This window comes from Stegostoma tigrinum, chromosome 12, assembly GCF_030684315.1.
Source record: "Stegostoma tigrinum isolate sSteTig4 chromosome 12, sSteTig4.hap1, whole genome shotgun sequence".
Taxonomy (NCBI): domain Eukaryota; kingdom Metazoa; phylum Chordata; class Chondrichthyes; order Orectolobiformes; family Stegostomatidae; genus Stegostoma; species Stegostoma tigrinum.
In genome coordinates, this window is record NC_081365.1 from 21144450 (window position 1) to 21168163 (window position 23714).

The 23714-nt window shown below is 40.0% G+C and overlaps 1 protein-coding gene across 5 annotated transcripts in view; it reads left to right on the plus strand.

Moving 5' to 3' along the window:
• itsn1 (intersectin 1 (SH3 domain protein)) overlaps positions 1–22822 on the plus strand; it is a 217143-nt gene extending 194321 nt beyond the window's left edge. For all 5 annotated transcript variants that reach the window (XM_059650194.1, XM_059650193.1, XM_059650197.1 and 2 more), the window contains 5 exons: positions 79–200; positions 3460–3542; positions 3633–3716; positions 13629–13802; positions 17736–22822. In XM_059650194.1, coding sequence (XP_059506177.1) covers positions 79–200; positions 3460–3542; positions 3633–3716; positions 13629–13802; positions 17736–17884 — 612 coding nt within the window. In that variant the 3' untranslated portion in view covers positions 17885–22822. The remainder of the gene's footprint in view (positions 1–78; positions 201–3459; positions 3543–3632; positions 3717–13628; positions 13803–17735) is intronic.
• The last annotated feature ends 892 nt before the right edge of the window (positions 22823–23714 follow it).

Sequence of the window (23714 nt, forward strand, 5' to 3'; positions counted from 1 at the left end):
CCCATGCAAAATCATTGCTGCCACAAAAAAGGAGTTATGTTATGGTTGTTTACCTTTTTGCTTCTGTAATGTTTCCAGCCTATATTTCTGAATGAGGTATTGGTGAAATTACCTACAGACCCTTCTGGTGATGAGCCCATTTTCCACATCTCCCATATTGATAGGGTGTACACGCTCCGTGCTGAGAGCATCAATGAAAGGTAAGAAGCAGACCCTGGTCTTGTTAATTTTGAGTGCTTAGGGAGGGGAAATTTCCAAAGATGACAAAATTGTAAATGAGTACACAAAAGGCACTTAGTATATTGTAAGCAGCCAAAAGTGGATTTCCATACTATGACTTTTCTAATTTGATGTGATTTGATTTGATCTAATTTTACCAGTATTGATTGCAATTATGTATCCTATAATTGTCAGATAATTGATTAATCTACTGCTTTTTCTCCACAGATGCTGCCAGATCTGCTGAGTTTTGCCAGCAACATTTGTGCTTGTTTATGATTTCCAACACGGCATTTTTTGAAAACCAAAAGGGCAGTGGATGCCATAAATCAAAGATAGAAATAGGTATTGCTGGAAAAGCTCATCATGTCTGGCAGCATCTGTGGAGAAAAATCAAGGTTAACATTTTGGGTTGAGTGAGCTTTCCTCAGAATGGATGGTAGGTAAGAAAATTGTTTCAGAGGTAGTAGGAACCGCAGATGCTGGGGAATCTGAGATCACAAGGTATAGAGCTGGATGAAGACAGCAGGCCAAGCAGCATCAGAGGAGCAGGAAAGCTGACATTTCAGGCCTAGACCCTTCTTCAGAAAATGTCAGGTTATAAGGAGACACAGGGTGGTTGGAGGGGTAAGGTATAAATGATATGTGCGGATGGAGCACAAAGAGAAGTAAGGGCAGTTGGACAGAAAAAGGAGTAGATAACAATCTGCCCAGGAGGCTGAATAGCTATTAGTGGAGATAATAAGGTGTGGAGCTGGATGAACACAGCAGGCTGAGCAGCATCTCAGGAGCACAAAAGATGACGTTTCGTGCCTAGACCCTTCATCAGTGCCAGCTTTTGTGTTCCTGAGATGCTGCTTGGCCTGCTGCGTTCATCCAGCTCCACACCTTGTTATCTCAGATTCTCCAGCATCTGCAGTTCCCATTATCTCTAGCTATTAATGGAGACTGCTAGTGGCTAACAATGGCGGGTGTGTAATAGCAGACAATTTCATAACGAGTTTTGGTTGTGAAGGTCTCAAGTTATTGATCTCGATATTAAGTCCGAAGTCTGCAGGGTTCCCAAGCAGAAAATGAGGCAGTGTTCCTCTGGCTTGCGCTGAGCTTCACTGGAGCACTGCAGCAAGCCTGAGACACAGATGTTATCCAGAGGACAGGGCAGTCTGTTGAAGTGGCAGGCAACTGGAAGTTCAGGGTCTTTTTTCTGAACAAAGCAAAGCCAACTTCACACAATCTAGTCTACTGCATTTGCTGCTCACAATGTGGTCTCCTGTACGTTGGGGAAATGAAGCCTGGACTGAGTGATCGCTTCACTTGGGGACCCTGCAGACTTCCAGATTCAGTATTGAGTTCAATAACTTTAGGGCTTGAGCTCTTCCATGTCTTAGAAGGGTCTAGGCCCAAAACATCAGCTTTCCTGCTCCTCTGATGCTGCTTGGCCTGCTGTGTTCATCCAGCTCAACACCTTGTTATCTCTGACTGTTTCTGCTGTTTGGTTTCAAGTATCGCTGGGACAGAGGATGGTACATGTATGGAATAAGCTGCCAGAGGAAGTGGTAGAGGCTGGTACAGTTACAACGCTTAAAAGGCATCTGGATGGGTATATGAATAGGAAGGGTGCTAGCGAGTTTTGAGAAGATTTGGACCTCGGGTGAAAATGAACCTTCCAGCTCAGCGAGCAAACTCACATCCAGAATAGGAAGGGTTTAGAGGGATATGGGCCAAATGCTCGCAATTGGGACTGGATTAATTTAGACTATCTGGTCAGCATGGATGAGTTGGACTGAAGGGTCTGTTTCCATGCTGTATGCCTCTATATAAATGACATTTTCCTAGCTACCATCAGTTCTGAGGAAGGGTCACTCAACCTAAATTGTCGACTCTGATTTCTCTCCAAGATGCTGCCAAACCTGCTGAGCTTTTCCAGAAATTTCTATTTGTATCTGAATTCTTTTTTTTAAATCAGCTTTGCTTGCTTACACCCAAATGGACCACAAACATGGTTTTTACCACACAAGCTCAACATTTTTTTGAGGGATGAGTGGGACACACAATTATCAGTTAGCATAAAAGGAATATTCTCATCATATTTAATTTTTGCTGTCTGCAAAAAGAAACTCTTAAACTTGTTTTTTTCAAACTAGTGCTTAGCAAGGAGTACTTCTAATTTATCTGAATGGTACGGGTCTCAGATAATATTGAAACCAAACTGATGTGTACAGCAGTATGATGAATTATATGGTATGTCACAAGGAAAGTTCATTGTGTGTAACTGCTAGGCAATGATGATGTGACTAACTCCCAGCATTCTCACCTCATGTTATTACAGCAAGCTTCAGCATCCTAGGCTGTGGAGCAGGCTGAAAAATAATCACATTTATTTTAAGCTGTCTTTTTTTCCAACTTGGTTTCCTTCAAAGATAATATTCCATTAAGTTAAATATTTATTTTTACTAAGGGGTGATTTATGATCATGTTGAAATGCACTACAGTCACATTTGCTGGAGATCCTTTTATAGAATTAGCCTGTAGTAAGCAAAGCATACTCTTTACTATGTACTAACTAAGAGACTTCTGATGTTGTGTTGGTATAAGTATTTCAGATCTGTGACGGGAAACTTGGTGTTAATTACAGTGCTGCTGAAATCCCTCTGGGATACAAATCTTGAAAATACTGCAGATTAATTCAAGGTTTTAACAAAGCACTCAGTATAACAGGAATTTATTGAACCAGATATCTGGAAAACCGTTTGTAATTCTTGAGATTCCTGATGGTTCTGACAAGACTAGGTGAAATAATTACACAGGAAAAGTTGGACTATTAAGTATTCAAATTATATCTTGTAGAAACAAAATTTGCAGATACTCATTGCTATGACAAAGCACTCCCAAACGCAATTTAGATTTAATGTTTTAAAATTCTGATCCAAGAACACATCTCAGCCACGCATTCAAATAAGAACATTGACTGTACCTCACCAGTTCATGTGTGGCCTTCCAGAGTGATGCTGTGTAGTGTTGCCAAATTAAGGGCAACTTTGTGCTCCCAAGTCCATTGTCGCTAGAAATTAAATTTAGGCTGTCTGCACCCAAAGGTCACTATGTTGAGCAAACAGACCAAATTTTCATCCATGAACTCTGGGCTAGAATTGAATGTTGTCACAGAAATGGAGGAAACACCATCAGCACCCAACAACACAGTTTATTCCATTCCACTATTCATTTCTTTTCATTCTGCAGAACAGCTTGGGTGCAAAAAATTAAAGCTGCTTCAGAACTCTACATAGAAACAGAAAAAAAGAAGCGAGAGAAGGCCTATTTGGGTAAGTAATGCCATTAGTACTTGCATTGAAAGAATTTCTTCAGATGTAGTCCATCTTCAAATATGTGTTCCCTTTTGCTTTCTCCTCCAGTTCGTTCTCAAAGGGCTACAGGCATTGGAAGGCTAATGGTGAATATAGTCGAAGGCATAGAGCTGAAAGCATGCAGATCCAGTGGTGAGAACTTCCTCAGTTTCCTGTGTATTCCACATTCAACATCAATCCCCAGAGAAAATATCACGTCAAGTAATGATGTTTATATTCTTACTATTGCTCTATTTGTATGCACATTTGACGACCATGAATTAGCAAAATTTATCCCACAAGAAGAAAGTTGCTTTAAATGTTTGCAGCGCCCTGAGAGTCAAGTGCTGAACCATTTTGATGGGAGTTGAACTTTCAAATTTGTCTATTGTGCTGTAATGTGTTGAATTCAGAGAATCTCTCACATTCTCGGTGAGAGTAATCGCTGACTGCAGACCAGGAAGACTCAAGACTCAGGATCTGATCTGATCTGTACTTAATTGGTTAATCTCAGGTAGGTTAGTGGTAGGCGCATGATAATTGGCTTCAGCACGCTTGTGTTAGGGAGCAAAAACTGTCTCAAACTTCTTCTACTGACGACCAATCCATGACCCTACCTGTATGTTCAGATAAAGTCTGGATTAGCTATTTCTGTAGATTCATAGAGCCAATAGAGCAGTACAGCACAGAAACAGATCCTTCAGTTTGACTCGTCCATGCTGACCAGATATCTGAATTTAATGAAGTCCCATTTGTGAGCATTTATCCCATATCCCTCTAAATCCTTCCTAGTCATATACCCAGCCAGATGCCTTTTAAATGTGTGATTGTACCAGGCTCCACTACTTCCTCTGGCAGCTCATTGCACATGCGCACTGCCCTCTGTGTGAAAAAGTTGCCTTGAAGTCCCTTTTAAATCTTTCACTTCTCACCTCAAACCTATGCTCTGTTGTTGTGGATTCCCCTATCCCAGGGAATAGACCTTGGCTATTCACCCTATCCGTGCCACTCGTGATTTTACATACCTCTATAAGGTCACCCCTCAGTATTCGATGCTACAATGAAAATAGCCCCAGTTTATTCAGCCTCTCCCTATTGCTCAACCACTTTCAAGGAACTACAAACCTGCATTCCACAGTCTTTTCAATCAGCAACACTCCCTGGGACGTAATCACTAAGTGTATAAGTCCTGCCTTGATTTGCCTTTCCAAAATGCAGCACCTTACATTTAACTAAATTAAACTCCATCTGCCACTCCTCAGCCCATTGACCCATCTGATCAAGATCCCATTTTACTCTGAGGTAACTTTCTTCACGGGAAAGTCCACTACACCTCCAATTTTGGAGCTGTAAACTTACTAACCATACCTGCTGTGTTCACATCCAAATCATTTATATAAATGACAAAAAGCAGTGGACCCAGTACTGTTCCTTGTGGCACACCGCTGGTCCAGTCTGAAAAGCAACCCTCACCCACCATCCTCTGTCTTCTACCTTCGAGCCAGTTCTGTATCCAAATGGTTAGTTCTCCCTGAATTCCATGTGATAGAACCTTGCTAACCAGCCTACCATGAAGAACATTGTCAAACACCTTACTGAAGTCCATGTAGATGATGTCGACACTCTGTCCTCATCAATCCTCTTCATTACTATGTTACAGTGGAAAGAATAACATGCCAACACTTGGGTTTTACGCAGTTACTGGGGTAAATTAATCATGGAATCATAGTTTAGCGAATGGCCTGGCAAACGTAAAGTATTTTCTCCTTAACTGGATGAAGAGGCTTGCATGTTCTCAGGTTTGCAGAATTATTGAATAATAACCTTGCACTTTTAAACTTATTCCTGGCCAAAAGAAAGTCTCAAAGCTTTCTGAGCCAATGATCTTTGTGACAATGAAGGTGAATGTCGATGAAGGTTCCTCGGCTGATTGAGTAATATCAGTAAAAGAGCCACCATGAGCCAGAGAACCAATTAACATGGCTTTAATCTTGCCAGTATTTAGTTGGATAAAATCTTGCTGTTTCTCAGTTTTTCTAACCGCAGCACAGTCATGGAATAAAGTGGGAGGGACCCAAATAGTAAAGCTCTGTGTGGTCAACATGCCCATCAAAGCTGAGACAGTTTTTAGATGAGAAACGGTGATGGATAGCATTAGGGCATATTGTTTGTGACTCTGGCACAGGAAGGGAAATGATTCCCTATGAAGATCATCTGGTGACATCAGGGTAATCATGATTATAAGACAAAATCTACACAGAAGGAAAACTTTAAAAAACATTGGCCCAAATTTTTTGCTGGTCTGACAGATGTTATTGCAGTTGTTATGGTGGGGGGATGGTCAATTAAACCATCCTCTGATAATTAAACCAAAAACATAAGCTCTAGCCTCTTGTGACAAGAGTAGAGATTCCCCTCTAAAAATTACCCCCAAAACATCCAGCGAAGCTCACCTTTTCTCTTGTAATCTGTTAAAAGAGTGGTTAAAAGAAAGAAAATCTCTGGTCCACTTTACAAATAATGAGAAATAATTTAGTTGTTTAAACAATGAGCAAATTAGCAGAACTACTAACAAACTGAATAATTCCCCCTTGACTACTAACTACTTCTTAACTCATCGAAATTCTACTGGAATCCCGTATGAATAAATACAAGTCCCACTTGTACAACCAATAAATTGAAACCTAATCTCTCCAAGTTCACACAATCTACATTCACTCCGCTATACATCCAATCTTCCTTCTGTTGATTTCATGTCACAAATGCCTTTCTTCTACTGATTCTGTTCTCTTGGATGTCTTTTCCCTTCAATTTTTTCATTGAGGACTTTGAGCTAACATGCCATGGTACCTTTGATGGGTCTTTTCAGAGAGCTCAATAATTTTATGTGAAAGCCTGGTTTGTATCTCAGATAGTGGACTTGCTTTTGCTGCAGCCAAAGTTTGGCTTTCCCCTCAGAAGGCAGTTGGCTCTCTCTGATTTTTCAAATGCCCTCATCTTTATATACCACCCCTCCCATGACAAATCAATTTCATATACTATGATTATTTTCAGGTTGTCAGCACCATCTGAATTAAGTTCAACTGGCTTTCTGAATCTAGGTGCTTGTTTTAAATTGGATAAATTCAAACTAGCTGTCAAAACATCAGAACAGATCTGAAATTACCACTTGCACAGCCAGTAGATACATGTTGCAAAATTTAGAACTATCCGAACTATTTCCCACCTGCTTACAGATAAGCTTCTCTGTTTAACTCTAAGCTTAAAAGCACTTTATCTCTAAAACTGACCACACATTTTAGCTTCCTGCCTTCCAGTTCACAAATACTGTACCCAACTTCATAACACAGCATAGATTGGAGGCAGAATCTTCATTGTGCCAAACTCTGAAGGAATTATCCAGGAAATTGAAGATTCCACTGGGCAATTCTGCTATTCCTGGAACCATCCAAAAATCTCTCTCTCAATTTTGGAAGATTCTGATAAGACTAAGTAAAATCATTACTCCAGAAGAGTTAGACTATTAAGTACATATCCTAACTCTTGATGAATTCTTTGATAGACCCCACATTTACCTCACACCTAGCCCCTGCAACTACACCATTCCCCCAGATCACTTAGAACGATCCAGACCACTACCACCAACCTGACCCACCCAACGTCCACCGCCAACTGGCCTCAGAGTAAACAACTTCCACCTACTTCAGGGCCCCTATACCTCTACCCACTCTCTGCACTGGATTCAAAACTCATCCCAGACCCGACACTTATCCACCCTGCCCCCTGCCAGTTCCGGTTTCTCACACCCAGCATAACACGTCCGCTCGGTTCGCAATAAACAACTGCACCTCCCAGTCACAAACCATTTCCAGTCCCCCTCCCATTCTTTAGATGACATGTCCATCATGGGCCTCCTGCAGTGCCACAATGATGCCACCCGAAGGTTGCAGGAACAGCAACTCATATTCCGCTTGGGAACCCTGCAGCCCAACGGTATCAATGTGGACTTCACAGCTTCCAAATCTCCCCTTCCCCCACCGCATCCCAAAACCAGCCCAGTTTGTCCCCTCCCCCCACTGCACCACACAACCAGCCCAGCTCTTCCCCTCCACCCACTGCATCCCAAAACCAGTCCAACCTGTCTCTGCCTCCCTAACCTGTTCTTCCTCTCACCCATCCCTTCCTCCCACCCCAAGCCGCACCCCCAGCTACCTACTAACCTCATCCCACCTCCTTGACCTGTCCGTCTTCCCTGGACTGACCTATCCCCTCCCTACCTCCCCACCTATACTCTCTCCACCTATCTTCTTTACTCTCCATCTTCGGTCCGCCTCCCCCTCTCTCCCTATTTATTCCAGTTCCCTCTCCCCATTCCCCTCTCTGATGAAGGGTCTAGGCCCGAAACGTCAGCTTTTGTGCTCCTGAGATGCTGCTGGGCCTGCTGTGTTCATCCAGCCTCACGTTTTGTTGTCATCTACCTGAAATACTGCATCACTTGCCTGCACTCTACCCACTTGGTGCACTACTTACCTGACATCCTTCCTCGCCTGCCAGTGCACTGACATTAGACATATATACTTGCCCTTTCGACAGCAGCTGTCAGAGGCTATCTGGATTTTTAAACGTCAGAATACCGACTGTGAACAGGGGCATGGTTTGTCTTCCTGCGACAGCTCTGTGCTAATGAACAATCGTTGGAATGAACGTATGGCTCTAAGGTTTTCGAGAAGATGTGTAGCTTGGGTTGTGGATGAGGTTGCAGACTTGCTTGTCGAGCCAGTGTGTTTGGATCCAAATGTTTTGCCACTCTGCTCGGTAACATCATCAGTGCGTCTCCGATGAAGCATCAGTGTTCTGTTCCGCTTGTTATTTACATGCCTTGGTTTGTTGGGGTGTTTGGTATTACTTATGGTTCTGTTTCTCAGTGGTTGTGCAAAGGGTGTTTTTCTTGAGTCTTTCCAGGCTTTCCTCTGTTCTGTGTTGAATGTGTTCCACCTACCTTTTTGCTAGGTGTTGGGACTATTGTCTGACTGATGGTCTGTTGTGCTTCTTCCATGAATCCGTTAGTCTTAAGTGTCAATTCCAGCACAGCTAGGAAGAAAGATAACAAAGTGTGGACCTGGATGAACACAGCAGGCCAAGCAGCATCTTAGGAGCACAAAAGCTGACATTTCAGGCCTAGACCCTTCATCCCCCTCTCTGATGAAGGGTCTAGGCCCGAAATGTCAGCTTTTCTGTTCCCAAGATGCTGCTTGGCCTGTTGTGTTCATCCAGGTCCATACTTTGTTATCTTGGACTCTCCAGCATCTGCAGTTCCCATTATCTCAGCCAGGAAGAAAATCTTTTTGGCATCTCTGTAGTTATAATTCTGTCCACGTACTGGGACAGTCATCTCAGTGTCTGTAAGTGCTTGGTCCAAGATGTTTTTAATCCATGAATCTGTGTTGTCCATGTTGTTGATGGGGTGATTTTGGACTGTTTTTCTTGAAGGGCTGTTTGTTCTGATCCTTTTTTTTGCTGTATGCTGATGGCTTGCTCCATTGTGGTTGTCCATTCGTGATCAGTTGCATTGGGGTGTAGAGATCTTTAGCTCATAATTTCCTGCTTGTATTTGTGGAGGCGGTTGTACATCAATCATATAAGCAGGCAACCCAGGACACCAACAACATCAATAAGGACACTACCATGAAACTACGAGATCTGTGCCTGACAACCCACTTCACTTTTGACGACAGTATATACAAACAAATCAAAGACACCATCAAAGACACCAAGATAGAAGAGGATCAAATAATGGTCTCCTTTGACGTAACAGCCCTGTTCACATCCATCAACATCAACCTGGCCAAAGAAACACTGACTACACTATTAGAAGAACAGAAGACACATACACCAGACACCACAACCTCATCAGCAAGGACAACATCATCAAGCTAGTGGACCTATGCCTCACCACCCACTTCACTTTCAATAACAAAACCTACAGACAAACCAACGGTACACCCATGGGATTTCCGATATCAGGGTTCTTAGCAGAGGCAGCAATGCAGAGACTCGAACAAACAGCTCTGCCAACCATCCAACCCAAACTTTGGGTCCGCTATGTGGATGACACCTTTGTTATCACTAAACAAAACAAATTAGAGGAAACCTTCAAGACCATCAATAATACCCTTACTGGCATAACATTCACATAAGAGGAGGAAAACAACAAACTGCCATTCCTAGACGTCACAGTAGAGTGAACAGCCAATGGGGAACTTCAAACCAGCGTCTACAGGAAAACAACACATACGGACCAAACACTGAACTACAGGAGCAACCATCCCAACACCCACAAACGAAGCTGCACTAGAACATTATTCCAATGAGCCACCACACACTGCAGCACAGAGGAACTACGCAGAGCAGAAGAAAATCACCTATACAGCGTATTCAGAAAGAATGGGTACCCAATGAACACAGTCTGCCGATTTCTCAGCAACAAACCCAAACAAACAGACAAAACGGGCTCAGAAACCATAACCACGCTCCCCTACATCAAAGACATTTCCGAAATGACTGCCAGACTACTCAGACCTCTTGGCATCAGGGTAGCCCACAAACCCACCAACACACTAAAACAGCAGCTAATGAACTTCAGAGACCCTATACAGACAACAAGCAAAACGAACGTCATCTACAAAATATCTTGCAAGAACTGTGACAAACACTACATTGGACAAACTGGCAGAAATCTAGCCACCAGGATACATGAACATCAACTAGCCACAAAACAACATGACCCACTATCACTCGTATCCTTACATACAGATAAGGAAGGACACCACTTTGATTGGGACAACACATCCATCCGAGGACAAGCCAAACAGAGACATGCACGAGAATTCCTAGAAGCATGTCATTCCAACCGGAATTCCATCAACAAACACATTGACTTGGAGCCAATCTACCATCCCCTGAGAAAAAGAACAGGAAATGACATCACCAACCCAAGGAAACCTAACCAGATAAATAGAAAGCGGGACATAACACCAGCGCTTCGTCGGAGGCTCACTGATGATGTTACCTAGAATGGTGACGAAACGTCTGAAAACTAACCTTCCAGCTCAGTGAGCAAACTCACATCCAGAACCTCAACCTGAGCTACAAATCTTCTCAAAACTCGCTAATACAAACAAATCAACGGAACGCCAATGGGATCCCCAATGTCAGGACTGATTGCAGAAGCAGTAATGCAAATGTTAGAACATACAGCTCTCTCCACTTTACAACCCCGACTTTGGAAATGATATGAAGATGACACTTTTGTGATTATTAAATGCATAAAACTGGAAGAAACCCACTGACACATAAACAACATCCTCAGTGGGATAAAATTCACAAAAGAAGAAGAGAACAACAAATGACTACCCTTCCTGGACATAATGGTAGAGTGCAAAAACAATGGGGAACTGCAGACTAAAGTATATAGAAAGACCACACATATGGAATAAATACTCAATTACACTAGCAACCACCCCAATGCCCACAAATGGAGCTGCATCAGGATACTATTTAAACAAGCCACAACGCATTGCAGCAACCCTGAACTATGCTAAGCAGAACAGGAGCACTTCAAAATACACAATCCTCAAAAGGAATGGATATCTGAAAAGCACAATCCGCTATTACCTCTGAAACAGACTACAGTAGGAAGACGCAACCAAATTCACTAATCATGGTACCTTGCATCAAGGACTTTCAGAGATGACTACAAGGTTACTTAGACCCCTAGGTATGAAAGTAGCCCACAAACCAATAACAACACTAGGATAGCTACTGACAAATGTTAAGGCTCCCATACCCAAAACCAGCAAGACCAGTGTAATATACAAAGTACCATGCATGGACTGTGAGAAACACTACATAGGCCAAACTGGAAGAAAACTGACTAACTAGACACCAAGAGAGATGACCAGTTCTCACTTGTCTCACTACTCACGGTCAACAAGGGACATGAATCCGACGAGGACAACACATCCATGATCACACAAGCCAAACAGTGACATGCCAGGGAATTCCTGGAAGCCTGGTATTCCATCTGGAACTCCATCAACAAACACACTGAATTAGATCCTGCGCAACAAACCGGGCGAAGTGTTAGACCTGTTGGTAGGAGAGCATTTTGGCAGTAGTAATCATAACTCTCTTTCTTTCACGATAGTCATGGATAAGGGTAGGTACATACGGCAGGGTGAAGTTTATAATTGCGGGAAGGGTAATTACCATTCAGTCAGGTAAGAATTGGGTAACATAAATTGGAAACAGATGCTGTCAAGGAAGAGCACTATTGAAATGTGAAGTTTCTTTAAGGAATGCATAGTGTGTGTGCTCCATATGTTTGTCCCTTGCAGGCAGGGAAGATGTGGTCGAGTGAGGGAGGCATGGTTCTCGAGAGAGGTTGAATGACTGGATCTGAGGAAGAAGGAGGCTTATGTAAGGTTTGGGAAAAGAGGAATGGAAAAGGCTCTAGAGGGATACAAGATAGGTAGGAAGGAGCTGAAGAAAGGGCTTAGGAGAGCAATAGGGGGACATGAGAAAACCTGGGCGGATAGGATCAAGGAAAACGCCGAGACTTTTTACACGTATGTGCAGAACAAGAGACTGACCTGAGGAAGGGTAGGGCCGATCAAGGATTGTACAGGGAATTTGTGCACAGAGCCTGAAGAGACAGGAGTGGTCCTTAATGAATACTTTTCTTCAGTATTCACAGACCTAGTTTTAGAGGAGGATGTTGTGAAATGGGCAGGTAGGCTAGAGGAGGTTGATGTTAGTAAAGAAGATGTGCTAGGAATTCTGAGGAAGTTAAAGATTGATATGTCCCCCGGGCCTGATGGGGTTTATCCAAGGATTCTATGGGAAGTGACAGACAAGATTGCAGGACCTTTGGCGATGACCTTTTCATCCTCACTGTCCATGGGCATAGTGCCGGAAGTTTGGAAAGAGGCAAACGTCATTCCCTTGTTCAAAAAAGGGAACGGGGTTAACCCCGGAAATGATAGGCCAGTTAGTCTTATATCACTGGTGGTCACATTATTGAAAAGAGCTCTGACAGACAGGATTTAAGATTGCTTGGAAAGGCACAGTTTGATTTGTGGCAGTCAGCATGGATTTGTGAGGGGTAGATCATGCCTCACAAACCTTACTGAATTATTTGAAGAGGTGACCAAACACGTGGATGAAGGTGGAGCAGTGGATGTAGTATACATGGATTTAAGTAAGGTGTTTATGAAGTTTCCCATGGTAGGCTCATGCAAAAGGTAAAGAGGCATGGAATAGGGGGAAATGTGGCAGATTGGATTCCGAATTGGCTGACCCTTAGACAAAGGGTGGTAGTGGATGGAAAATATTCAACATGTGCTCAGTTACGAGTGGTGTACCACAAGGATCTGTTCTGGGTCCTCTTCTATATGTGATTTTTGTAAATGATTTGGATGAAGGAATGGAAGGGTGGCTTAACAAGTTCACGGATGATACAAAGGTGCAAACTGAGGCATATAAGTAACCAGTGGGATAGAATACTGATGATCCACCAGACGCGCACTGATGGTATTATTTAGCAGGATGACAAAACATCTGCCGTCAAACTTACCAGGTCAGCGAACGTGGCTACAACCTCTATGGCTCTGCATTTCTGAGGGACCCCTGAGCAGAATCTGCTCTTGGAAATGCAAAGCTCTCTTCTGTCATAAAAACAAAAGGGATAGAGTGGCAATCTGTGTGAGGTTTTCCTTTCTGGGAAATACGAGCCCATTGTGTGAGGTTTTTGACATCACCCTTGAGACTATATTCCTTCCTTGTGGGAGTTCAGTCAAGATTCACTACAACTGGTAGCTGAGATGAAGTGACTATAGTAAAAGGTAGAAATGTAATAAATGGAACTTGAGGAAAAAAAACAATTGGAAAGTATTTCTTAATTGAATCTCCTTTAATAACGAGTTAATAAATTCTAACTGTGATTCTGTATTCCATTAAAACCTATCGAGGATTTTAATAATTTCTTTTTCCTCATCTCTCTTTTAGGGAAGAGTAATCCTTACTGTGAAGTGACTATGGGCTCTCAGTGTCACATCACAAAAACCATTCAGGATACTCTGAACCCCAAATGGAATTCTAACTGTCAGTTCTTCATTAAAGATCTGGAACAGGATGTATTGTGTATCACTGTATTTGAGCGTGACCAGTTCTCACCAGATGGTAAGGGTATCACGGTGAAAGTTTGGATCTAAGTATGTTTTTCTAGTAAACCATTGAATATTGTGTGTGGATCCTTTTTGTTAATTAACCTGAGCATAATTTACAAGAGTTGGGATTTGTTCCTCTCGTTTAATATTGCTATTAATTTGATTTGATTTATTGTTATCACATATATCTAAGTACAGTGAATTTTTTTGTTTTGCAAGCAGTACAGGCAGATCATAACACACAAGGACATATACATCATTGAGTGGTTAGACAGAGCAAGGCATACAAAGTTACGGCTGCACAGGAGGTGCACAAAAGCAAAGTCAACATTTAGATTTGAAATTAGAGAGGTCCACTCAGCATCCTAATAACAGCAGAGAAAAAGCTGTTCTTGAGCTTGTTATTGCATGTGTTTAAGCTTCTGTATTTTCCGCCGGTTGGAAGAGGGTATTACTGGGGTGGGAGGGGTCTTTGAGGTTGGCAGCCTTTCCACTGCAAAGAGATATGTAGATGGAGTTGGGGAATGGGCTTTCATGATGGTCTGGGCTGTGTACATAACATTTTGTAGTTTCTTACATTCCTGGGCAGAGCATTTGCCATACCAGGCCATTGTGCACCCAGAAAGAATGATTTCAATGGTGCATTTGTAAATGTTGGTGAAGATCCTTACAGACAAATTTCCTAAGCCTCCTGAGAAAGAACAAGCATTATTGTGCTCTGCATCAACAGACCCAGTCAGCTCGCTTTCCGTGATCCCAAGTAGTGCCCTTTTCAAACCATGGCCAGAAGTGGCAAAACATCATAAAAGTTTGCAATGTATTTGAACTATCCTATTGTAAAACATGAGGTCAATCCCCCTCATCTCAGCCTACTATTCTGATACTGTTGCTTAGTTTATATACATTTTTCTGTTAAAAATGGACTGTTTACTGTGAATCTTGAAGCAGATATAAACATGTAACATTATACCATTTGCCCAACTCATTGAAACTATGTAAGATAATCTCTCACAATGTCTCTGCCAACCTCAAATCGTTGATTAAAAAATAAACTTAATCATTGAAGTGGTCAGAGTGTAAGATAGATGAATCAGAGCAATGATTTAATTGTTAACTGCCATCTTCATGACCTAATTGATAATTCATGTAGCAATATCTCACATACAAGAGATCTTCAAATTGTCAATTTATTTTTACGTTTACCAGGATCATTGCAGTTCCCAGCTAGACCATGAAATTCTTTCAAGTTTCACCAGCTTATCCTGCAAAATTTCTTCTTTTCCTATCATTCCAGTAACCTGGCACTCCACCTGCTGGGATAATGGGAACTGCAGATGCTGGAGAATCCCAAGATAATAAAATGTGAGGCTGGATGAACACAGCAGGCCCAGCAGCATCTCAGGAGCACAAAAGGCCTCCACCTGCTGGCTTTTGTTTACAATAAATGTAACAGTCGCACTCAATCCTAGGGTCATCGCTCTAAAACAAAAACAGAAACTGCTGGTGATACCAAGCAGGTCTGGCAGCAACTGTGGGGAGAAAGCAGAACTAATGTTTCGAGGCTCTTCATCACAATCACCTATTTTAAAACTTATTGCCGTTGTTGGGGATTTCCTTTCAAACAAAAATAACATCCTGATTTTTATGATATGGGTAAATTTCTCTGAATCCAGACAAGCGATAGGTGCTTGTTCCAGTTTGTGTTTTCCTGCTTGTGAACCAATCAGTTATTTGGCACATTATTTAATTAATACAAGGTTAAAAAAAAACTTGCTTTCTATGTAGTACCTAACCCTAACCCCAATTTCTTCCAGTCTGCAAGTAGCACAAAGAAACTTTTCTACCGTGGAGGCTTTATTCTCCTAACTGTCCTACACTTCACTCAGGAGACAAAACTTAACTTATGTTGGAACCCAGTTATGTTTCTTCCAACTTCAAGTTTGAAATCTCTGGGTTTTCTAAATTAAAATCAAGCCTTGATTCTTGTGAACTGAAAACGAAAGGTAATGCTGGCCTTCCATGTTTATTCTATCTGTCATAAACCCCATGGTATAAACCTCTTGTTCCATTGACATTCAATAATTTCACACTCCCCTTATCTCTAACACATACTAGAATATTCATTGTTTTGGAGGGACTCATTAACTTGTTCAAAAAAGTTCACAAAAGTAACCAGCACCCATTTGCCACTGTTTTCAAATCCAAGCTCTAAAAATGATACTTATATCTACAAATAACTCACATTTCATCACAAAATCAACTGATGAGAATTGTACTTTACAAAGATGGGTTAGTGTTTTTGCCATTGCCAAACCCTAACCCTATCTTCCTAGAAATCAGGGACAAGGACCATGATACAATTGAAGAAATTAGCATAGAAAAAGAGGAGACTCTGAATGATCTGGCGAGTTTAAAAGTAGATAAATCACCACAGCCATATGGAAGTCAGGGAGGAAATAGCAGGGGTGCTGGCAATGATTTTCAATTCTTATCTGGCCACAGGAAAGATCCTGGAAGACGAGTGGACAGCCAATGTGGTACAAGTATTCAAGAAGTGAGGAAAGAATAAACAGGAAATAGGCCAGTCAAAACTCAGTAGTGAGGAAACTATTAGAAGCAATTCTGAGGGACAGAATTAATCTGTATTGGGAGAGGCAGGGATTAATCAAGAACAATCAACATGGTTGTCTTCGGGGGTGGTCATGTCTGATCGATTCGTTTGTTTTTTTGAAGAGGTGACCAGTTGTGTAGATGCAGGCAATACATTTCATGTTGTTTACTTGGACGCCAGCAAGTTTGATAAACTGTCATATTGGAGACTGATAGTTTAGGTAGGTGCCCACAGGATACAAACAAATTTAGCTAATTCAATCCAAAATTTGCTCAGTGGCATGAAGCAAAGGATGATGGTTGAGGGTGTTTTTGTCTTGAAGCCTGTGTCCAGTAGCATCCTTAGGGATGAGTGTCAGGGCCCTTGCTGTTTGTGGTATTTGTTAGCAATTTAGATTTGAACGCAAGAGGATTGATCAGTAAGTTCATGGATGATATGAAAATTGGTGGGATGGTAAATAATGAGGAGGATAGTGTTAGAACACGAGAATAGAGGGGCTGATCAGTGACAAATGAAATTCAATCCAGCTAAGTGTGAGGCGATATACTTGGGCAGGACAAACAATTCATGGCACATGGTAGGACCCTGGAGACGACTGAGGGTCAGAGGATTTTGACATGTGTGACCACCAATCCCTTAAGGTAGCAGGTCAGGGAGATAAAATGTTTAAGAAAGTAAATGGGGTACTTGCCTTTATTAACCAAGGCACAGATCAGAACTAAGAGCAGGGAGGTTATGCTGGAACTGGATAAAACGTTGGCTCTGTTAGCTGGAGTATGGTGTGCTGTTCTGTGATCCACAATGTAGGAGGGATACAGTTGCAGTGGAGAGGGTGCAAAAGAGACTTATCAGGATGTTGGCTGGCCTGGAGAGTTTTAGTCGTGAACAGATAGACCGAGGTAGTTTTCTTTGGAGCAGAGGAGACTGAGGTAGATGACGTGATTGAGATGTATGAAGTGTATAAGGGGCATAGACAGGAAGGAACATTTTCCCAAGGTGGAGGGATCAGTGACTTAAGGGATAGGGCAATTAGAGGAATGTCAGGTAAACCTGTTTGACCTAGAAGCTGATGGAAATCTGCCTGAAAGGGTGGTAGAAGCAGAAACCCTCACTATTTAAGAAGTATTTAGATATACATTTGCAATGCCAAATCAACAAGGCTATAGGTTAAGTGCTGGAAACTGGGATTAGACTGGTGTAGACTTAATGGATTGAAGGACCTTTTTCTGTACTAAGCAATTCTATGATTTTGAAAAACTTTACAAATGCACATTTGTTTGTTTTTTATTTTTGGGTCAAAGATGTTATTATAAACTTTATGTTCCTATACCTCAGATTTTTTGGGCCGTACGGAGATACGTGTTGCTGATATCAAAAAAGATCAAGGCTCCAAAGGACCCGTTACGAAACGACTTCTGCTGCATGAAGTCCCTACTGGCGAGATAGTTGTTCGTCTGGATCTTCAACTTTTTGATGAAACCTAAGAGTGCTATACTGTATATGTGTACTTCTGTAGTTTGAAAAGACACCAATGGCCACTTTATTAAGTACGTGCAAAAGCTGTCTAAGAATGCTGCAAAATTCAAAACTGCAGTGTCCGTGGAACATATTTTGTGTACTGTTTTATACATGACACTTAAAAACATGGGATTACAGTTTGTAGATGTCTCTTTCATTTCTTAATATGTAGATTTATCATCTCCACATTCCAGTTTGAACTTTTCAGATTATGTGATGATAAACATAATACTAAGGTTGGTCTCGAACTTGTTTGTCCAAACCTTGGCCAGTGGTTCTGAGGTGGACATTTAGTGACTTGCACAAGTTTTTATAGGGGAAATATAGAAGCCAAGTTGTATTTTTGGTAATATTCAGGCTGCGGTAAGAAATGTACATTTTGGACAGTGTCCTTGTGTAGGATTACATTTACAGATAAGGATTTCTGGCTCCAACAGGCTATTCAGCCCAACTGGTTCATGATGCTTGTGCTCCACTTGAATCTCTTACTGTCTTTCCTAACTTATGCTGATAGATTTAGATTTAGTCCCTTCTCCTTTATATGCTTCATTGAATAAAGTTCACCATTTTGCCTCTGAGCACTTGATTCTAACATTTTTAGGTGTCAAATTATAAAACCAAAGCACCAAGTCAAGATGGTAAGTCATTGATTATTATAAACCAGTTCAGAAGCGATTCTTGCCACCAACTTAAGTACAAAATACACGGTTGATAAAATGAAGCCTGTGACCCTTACATAGCACATTAGAGAATAATTCATGGTTTATTGATTCCTTGCCATATGAATGTGAATTACTTTATGGTTTGAAGCATTTTTGTCAACATGTCCTTCTCATTGAAAACATTCCTTTAGAAATCAACAGGGACTTTTGACTTGGTTTGAACTTTGACTTCTCATTTACCTAACTGGGCTCCCCAAAGAGAACAGATTCCTGCAATCAGTTAGTTCACCAGTTCAACCAGCAAACTAGGTTAGGTATTGGACTAAAGGAACTCAATCACCTCATAACATCACAACGGTTCTAAGTGGCATGACAACTTGTTTCATCCACTCTGAAGTAATTATGTGTGTAGAATGAGGGAGAGAAAACTTATCATTAGTTTAAAGAATAAAAATGATGTCTACATATGTCGTCAATTTAACAAAATGGAATCCATATTGAACTTTTAGATGTTGAATAAACTTAGTTTTAAATTAGCAGATTTTATGCACAGTCCCATTATACGCTGAATACTTTTCATAAACAAGCACTATTTTAGTTTGGTGATGAAATGTTTCCACATTATGTGACACAGTAACAAAGCTCTAACGATCCACAGTATTTGGTGTAAAAAAAACAGTTCATGTAGTTGTTGATGCTTGTCATTTGAAAATCATCTACAAACTGTCTTTGTGTTGTCTTAGCAAATGTCTTTAATAATTTTTATTTTTAGTTTTGTCTTGAGAATAAAAGTTCAAGACACAAGGCCATGAATAAAATTACATAGCCCCCAAAAATTTATAACACCTGACAAGTTAAATAGTTTCATTTTTAATGTCAGTTATAATCTTGTCCCATTAAGAAAACGTGACTGCACTCATCATTGTAACCAACCTCAACACTGTTAGTTAAAGGTGGTAATATCACCAAAATTGATTTCAATACCTCAGATTGAATAAATGTAGAGTGGATAAATAAAAAGACTTGCATTTTGGTTACAGGCACAAATGGGCTTGTTCACCTTTCTTGAATGTGATAGCTAGTCTATTGATGACACAAGAGGACTTCAGTTTTTATTCTAGTCAGCCTCTTTTTGAACATTCAGCTATTTCCCATATGAAGCATGTAACTTCACCATAAGTGACTTCTTTTCCCCTTTTAAAAATATTCGAAATTTGAGAACATATTTAATTCTGGTTGTGTTTTTAAGCAGGTAATTCCATTTATGGACCATTTGACATGTTAAAAATTGAACTTGAAATAAAGTTGGTAAAACTTTCAAAGCCTACAATATGTGCCAACTATTTACCAGCACAATGCTCACTTGCAAAGGCAAACTATTGTGAGGAACTTTACATCTGTGCAAGATAATTTTATCATTGTCATTATTTCAAAATCTTTTATTAAATCTTAACTAGCTTCACTTTTCCTTGTTTCAGCACATGATTGATATTACTGATTCTATTAAATACAATGAGTAATTGGCAGAATACACATTTTGCACTTCTTAATTAAAAGTAACACACCTAAAATTATCAGTTATTATTCCAGTGAATAACTTGTTACTAAATTTGTTTTACTAATTTACCAAGATACATTGTAAAAGCACTATATATATATATTAGCATTAAAGGATTAGTCATTTTTGACTGCAGGTGAAATTAAAAATGTCACATATGCTGCAGAAATATTTTACGGCTCTTATAGCAAGCTATTGTTTTGTATTCATTTGTCTGACCTACATGCAGTTTCAAAAATATAGCTGTAGTTTTATTGTGTGTAGCTACATTATTCACAAAGGCAAGATATTTAACGTATATACTGTTTCAACCTTCACAGAGTTCTGAAGTGTCTATCTCCAATTGTCAAATAAGAACCTAAGCAAACAATATCTAAACAATATTTTTCACTATGAATCATTTGCTTAACATATAATGAAAGATTCCTTGTTTTTTCATTTTCGTAGTCATTTCCTAGAATTATTTTCAAGAGACACTTGCTGAAATCTGCTGTTCAAATTCCCACTCAGTTGTTGAATTCCTTCCACTCAGATTCATAGTGGATTTTGTCTAGTTAACTATTTTGTTGTTAACAGAAAAGATTTTAATGTTCTTTTTCTTCAGTTAAAGGATTTGATGATGGGTCTATACAGGTTTTTCATATCTTTAACTACATAGGTTATCACATGGACAGCACCGTGGCTCAGTGGTTAGCACTGCTGTCTCACAGCCCCAAGGACCTATGTTTGATTCCACCCCTGACTGACTGGAGTTTGCATATTCTCCATGTCTGCATGGATTTCCTCCCACAGACCAAAGATGTGCAGGCTAGGTGGATTGGTCATGTTAAATTGCCCATAGTGGTCAGGGATATGTATATTAGGTGTCTTACGAGGGATAGGTCTGGGTGGGATGCTCTGAGGGGTGGTGTGGACTTGTTGGGCCAAAAGGCCTATTTCCATACTGTAGGGATTCTATATCTGTGCCGAATTCTCAGTAAAATATTTGTTTATACATTGCCTCTGTACCTCAAAGTGTATGGTTATAGGACATAATTTATGGAATTATTAGTTGCACAATACAAGTTTTTAAATCAGAAGATTGGTGTAGTTGTTTACATGTTCATCCTTCTGTTTGGAAATCCATCTTAGCTTCCCAAAGATTTTATGGGGACCTTGAAACGTTTGCATAGTGTGGTTTTTCAAAGTTAATGGCAAATCAGTGACATCCCTGTGCTGTACACAAGCAATTCTAAGCCTCCTGAGTTTGAGTTTTTTCAGTGTGGCTTGATTTGGTTGTTATGGCTACTCTTCTTCCACAGCGGTTAATCATTCTGAACTAACAGTGTTACTACTTAGAATGTGAACACTCCATTGCTGATTGTGTTGTTCAGCTTTTGCACTTTGTTGTCAAAATAATGATATTGTTTGGTTTACATAATATTGTGTAAAAATACATTAACTGAAACTTAACTTACATAGGCTAAAACTTTTCACAGCTAATTGAGGAACAAATTATGAGCGTAACTGTTTTTAAACTGGAAGCTGCACTTTTAATGCAATTCAAACCTGATCATATTCTATATTCAAATTATAATTTGTATGGGAATTGTTAGTTACATGTCTGTATTGAAGAATTTTTAAAAATCTTTTTTATACTAATGAATGTTGTACCACACTTTTAATGGGCAGTTGCATATTCTAACCATTGTTGTCTCAATCATTAAGAAACAAAACTGAACACTTATTGTCAGAAACTAACAATTGTCAGCTTTGCTTTTATTGTTATGCATGTGCAAGAATTTCTGCCTACTTGAACCTTAAAATTTGAGAAGTTATTAAAAGATGGAGCAAAACAAGTGATCCCATATTGTGTATTAGAATTATTGTAGTAATTTAGTTGGAGGTATACAACCACTTTAAATGTTTATTGTAAGTTATTATAATGATAATGTAGTGGGCATTTAAAAAAAAAATGAACAGTTGAGGCCAAAAAGTCAGTCTAATCCTCTACCTTCCTTGGTATCCTTTGTATATGTTTTTGGATAGTGCCCTGGAAGTATGCGGAATGTTTATCAGTTGACTGTTTTCTAGTTTCTCCAATTGTCCAGAAAAGCACTTCATTAGTTTGGAGCATTTGTTTACAGTCTACTGTAAAATATTAAGTCAATACTGAGAAGGAAGAAAGTAAGACCAAACTTTCTTTTATTCACTGCAGAGCAATGGTACTCCAATTAGGCTCTGTACTAATTATCCTGAATATGAAAATATAATTTTGTTTTGGGAAGGACTGTCTTACTAAAATTTTGCTGCTGTGATCTGTGTTTAAATAACTTGTCGTTTTAAATAACTTGAAATGTAAATTAGAACAATGAATACTGCAACAATATAGTCGAGCAAACAGTTCAGCTCAACCTATATATGTGGGATAGGAACATTGTTTAACTGTAGAGTCTTGATAGACTTGTTTGTGTTTGAGCAGTATGAATCTCCTAAGCCAAACCAGACATTATATAGCCAAATGTTACATGTTTACTGAATTGTAAATCACTGTCAGAGTGCACAGCTATCATGTGTTCATTGTTCTCCTTGTCACTAAGCAGACTGTTTACATATCAGCAATTTCTCTCTTGACGGGTTACGTTTCTCTTAGCTTAAGTATTTAAGTGTATTTTCGAAAAGGAAAATAAACTTCTGCAAGTTAATACTGAGTTTTGTTTAATGAAAAGGGTAATTCTTTCTTTGGGACTATAGTGAAGTATACATACAGAAACAACCCTCCTTTGCTCTCTTCCACCAAATAAGAATACTTTCTTCCTTCCCAGAAAGGATGAATTATAAGAAGAAATGGAAGGCAGCTTCCAAATTCCTATGATGGAACATTAAATTGAATATCTTAAGAAGCAGCCAAGACAGCCACATCTCATATACACCTGCAAGACAATCTGATCCATACTAGACTTGTTTCTTTCCTAAACTTGCTGTCTTAAAATCATACAGTATCAACTAAATAACTGATTTAGCCCCAATAAAGTCCTCAGCAAATATGGGTTGTGATATAAGCACAATTTCAGTTGGGAAGAATAATTATTAATTATTTTAAACTGATTGTATGCAACTGAATTATAGAACAATTTGTGTTCTTTAGTATCCCAGGTATTACCTGGAAGGCACTTTCGCTGAGACTCAAAACCAAAGTGGAGTCAGCCCCTTCAGGTGAGCATAAGTCCATGCTGTGTCAAAGCCAAAAGTTCTAGCTATATCTTTGGCGGCTATTTAATTTTATTTGCGGGACCTTATTCTAAGCAGATTGGATGCTGCTTCCTCCTACTGCAACATTTCAAGAAGTACTTTTCCTGAAAGATATAAACACACAGATTCAAGTCTGAACTCCAGTTTTTTTTAAATAAGTAGAATTAAACGTGTGTTGATCCAAGGAATTAAATTATTCTCTGCACTTGGAGCAACAAGCAGTTGTGTAGATAACTTTCCACATTGTTGAAAAATATTACAGATTAACTAGTACAGGTATTGCCATTGATGACTAATAGTCAACTGTGAAGAACTGCTTACATTTTAAACAGGTCGACTCCTCAG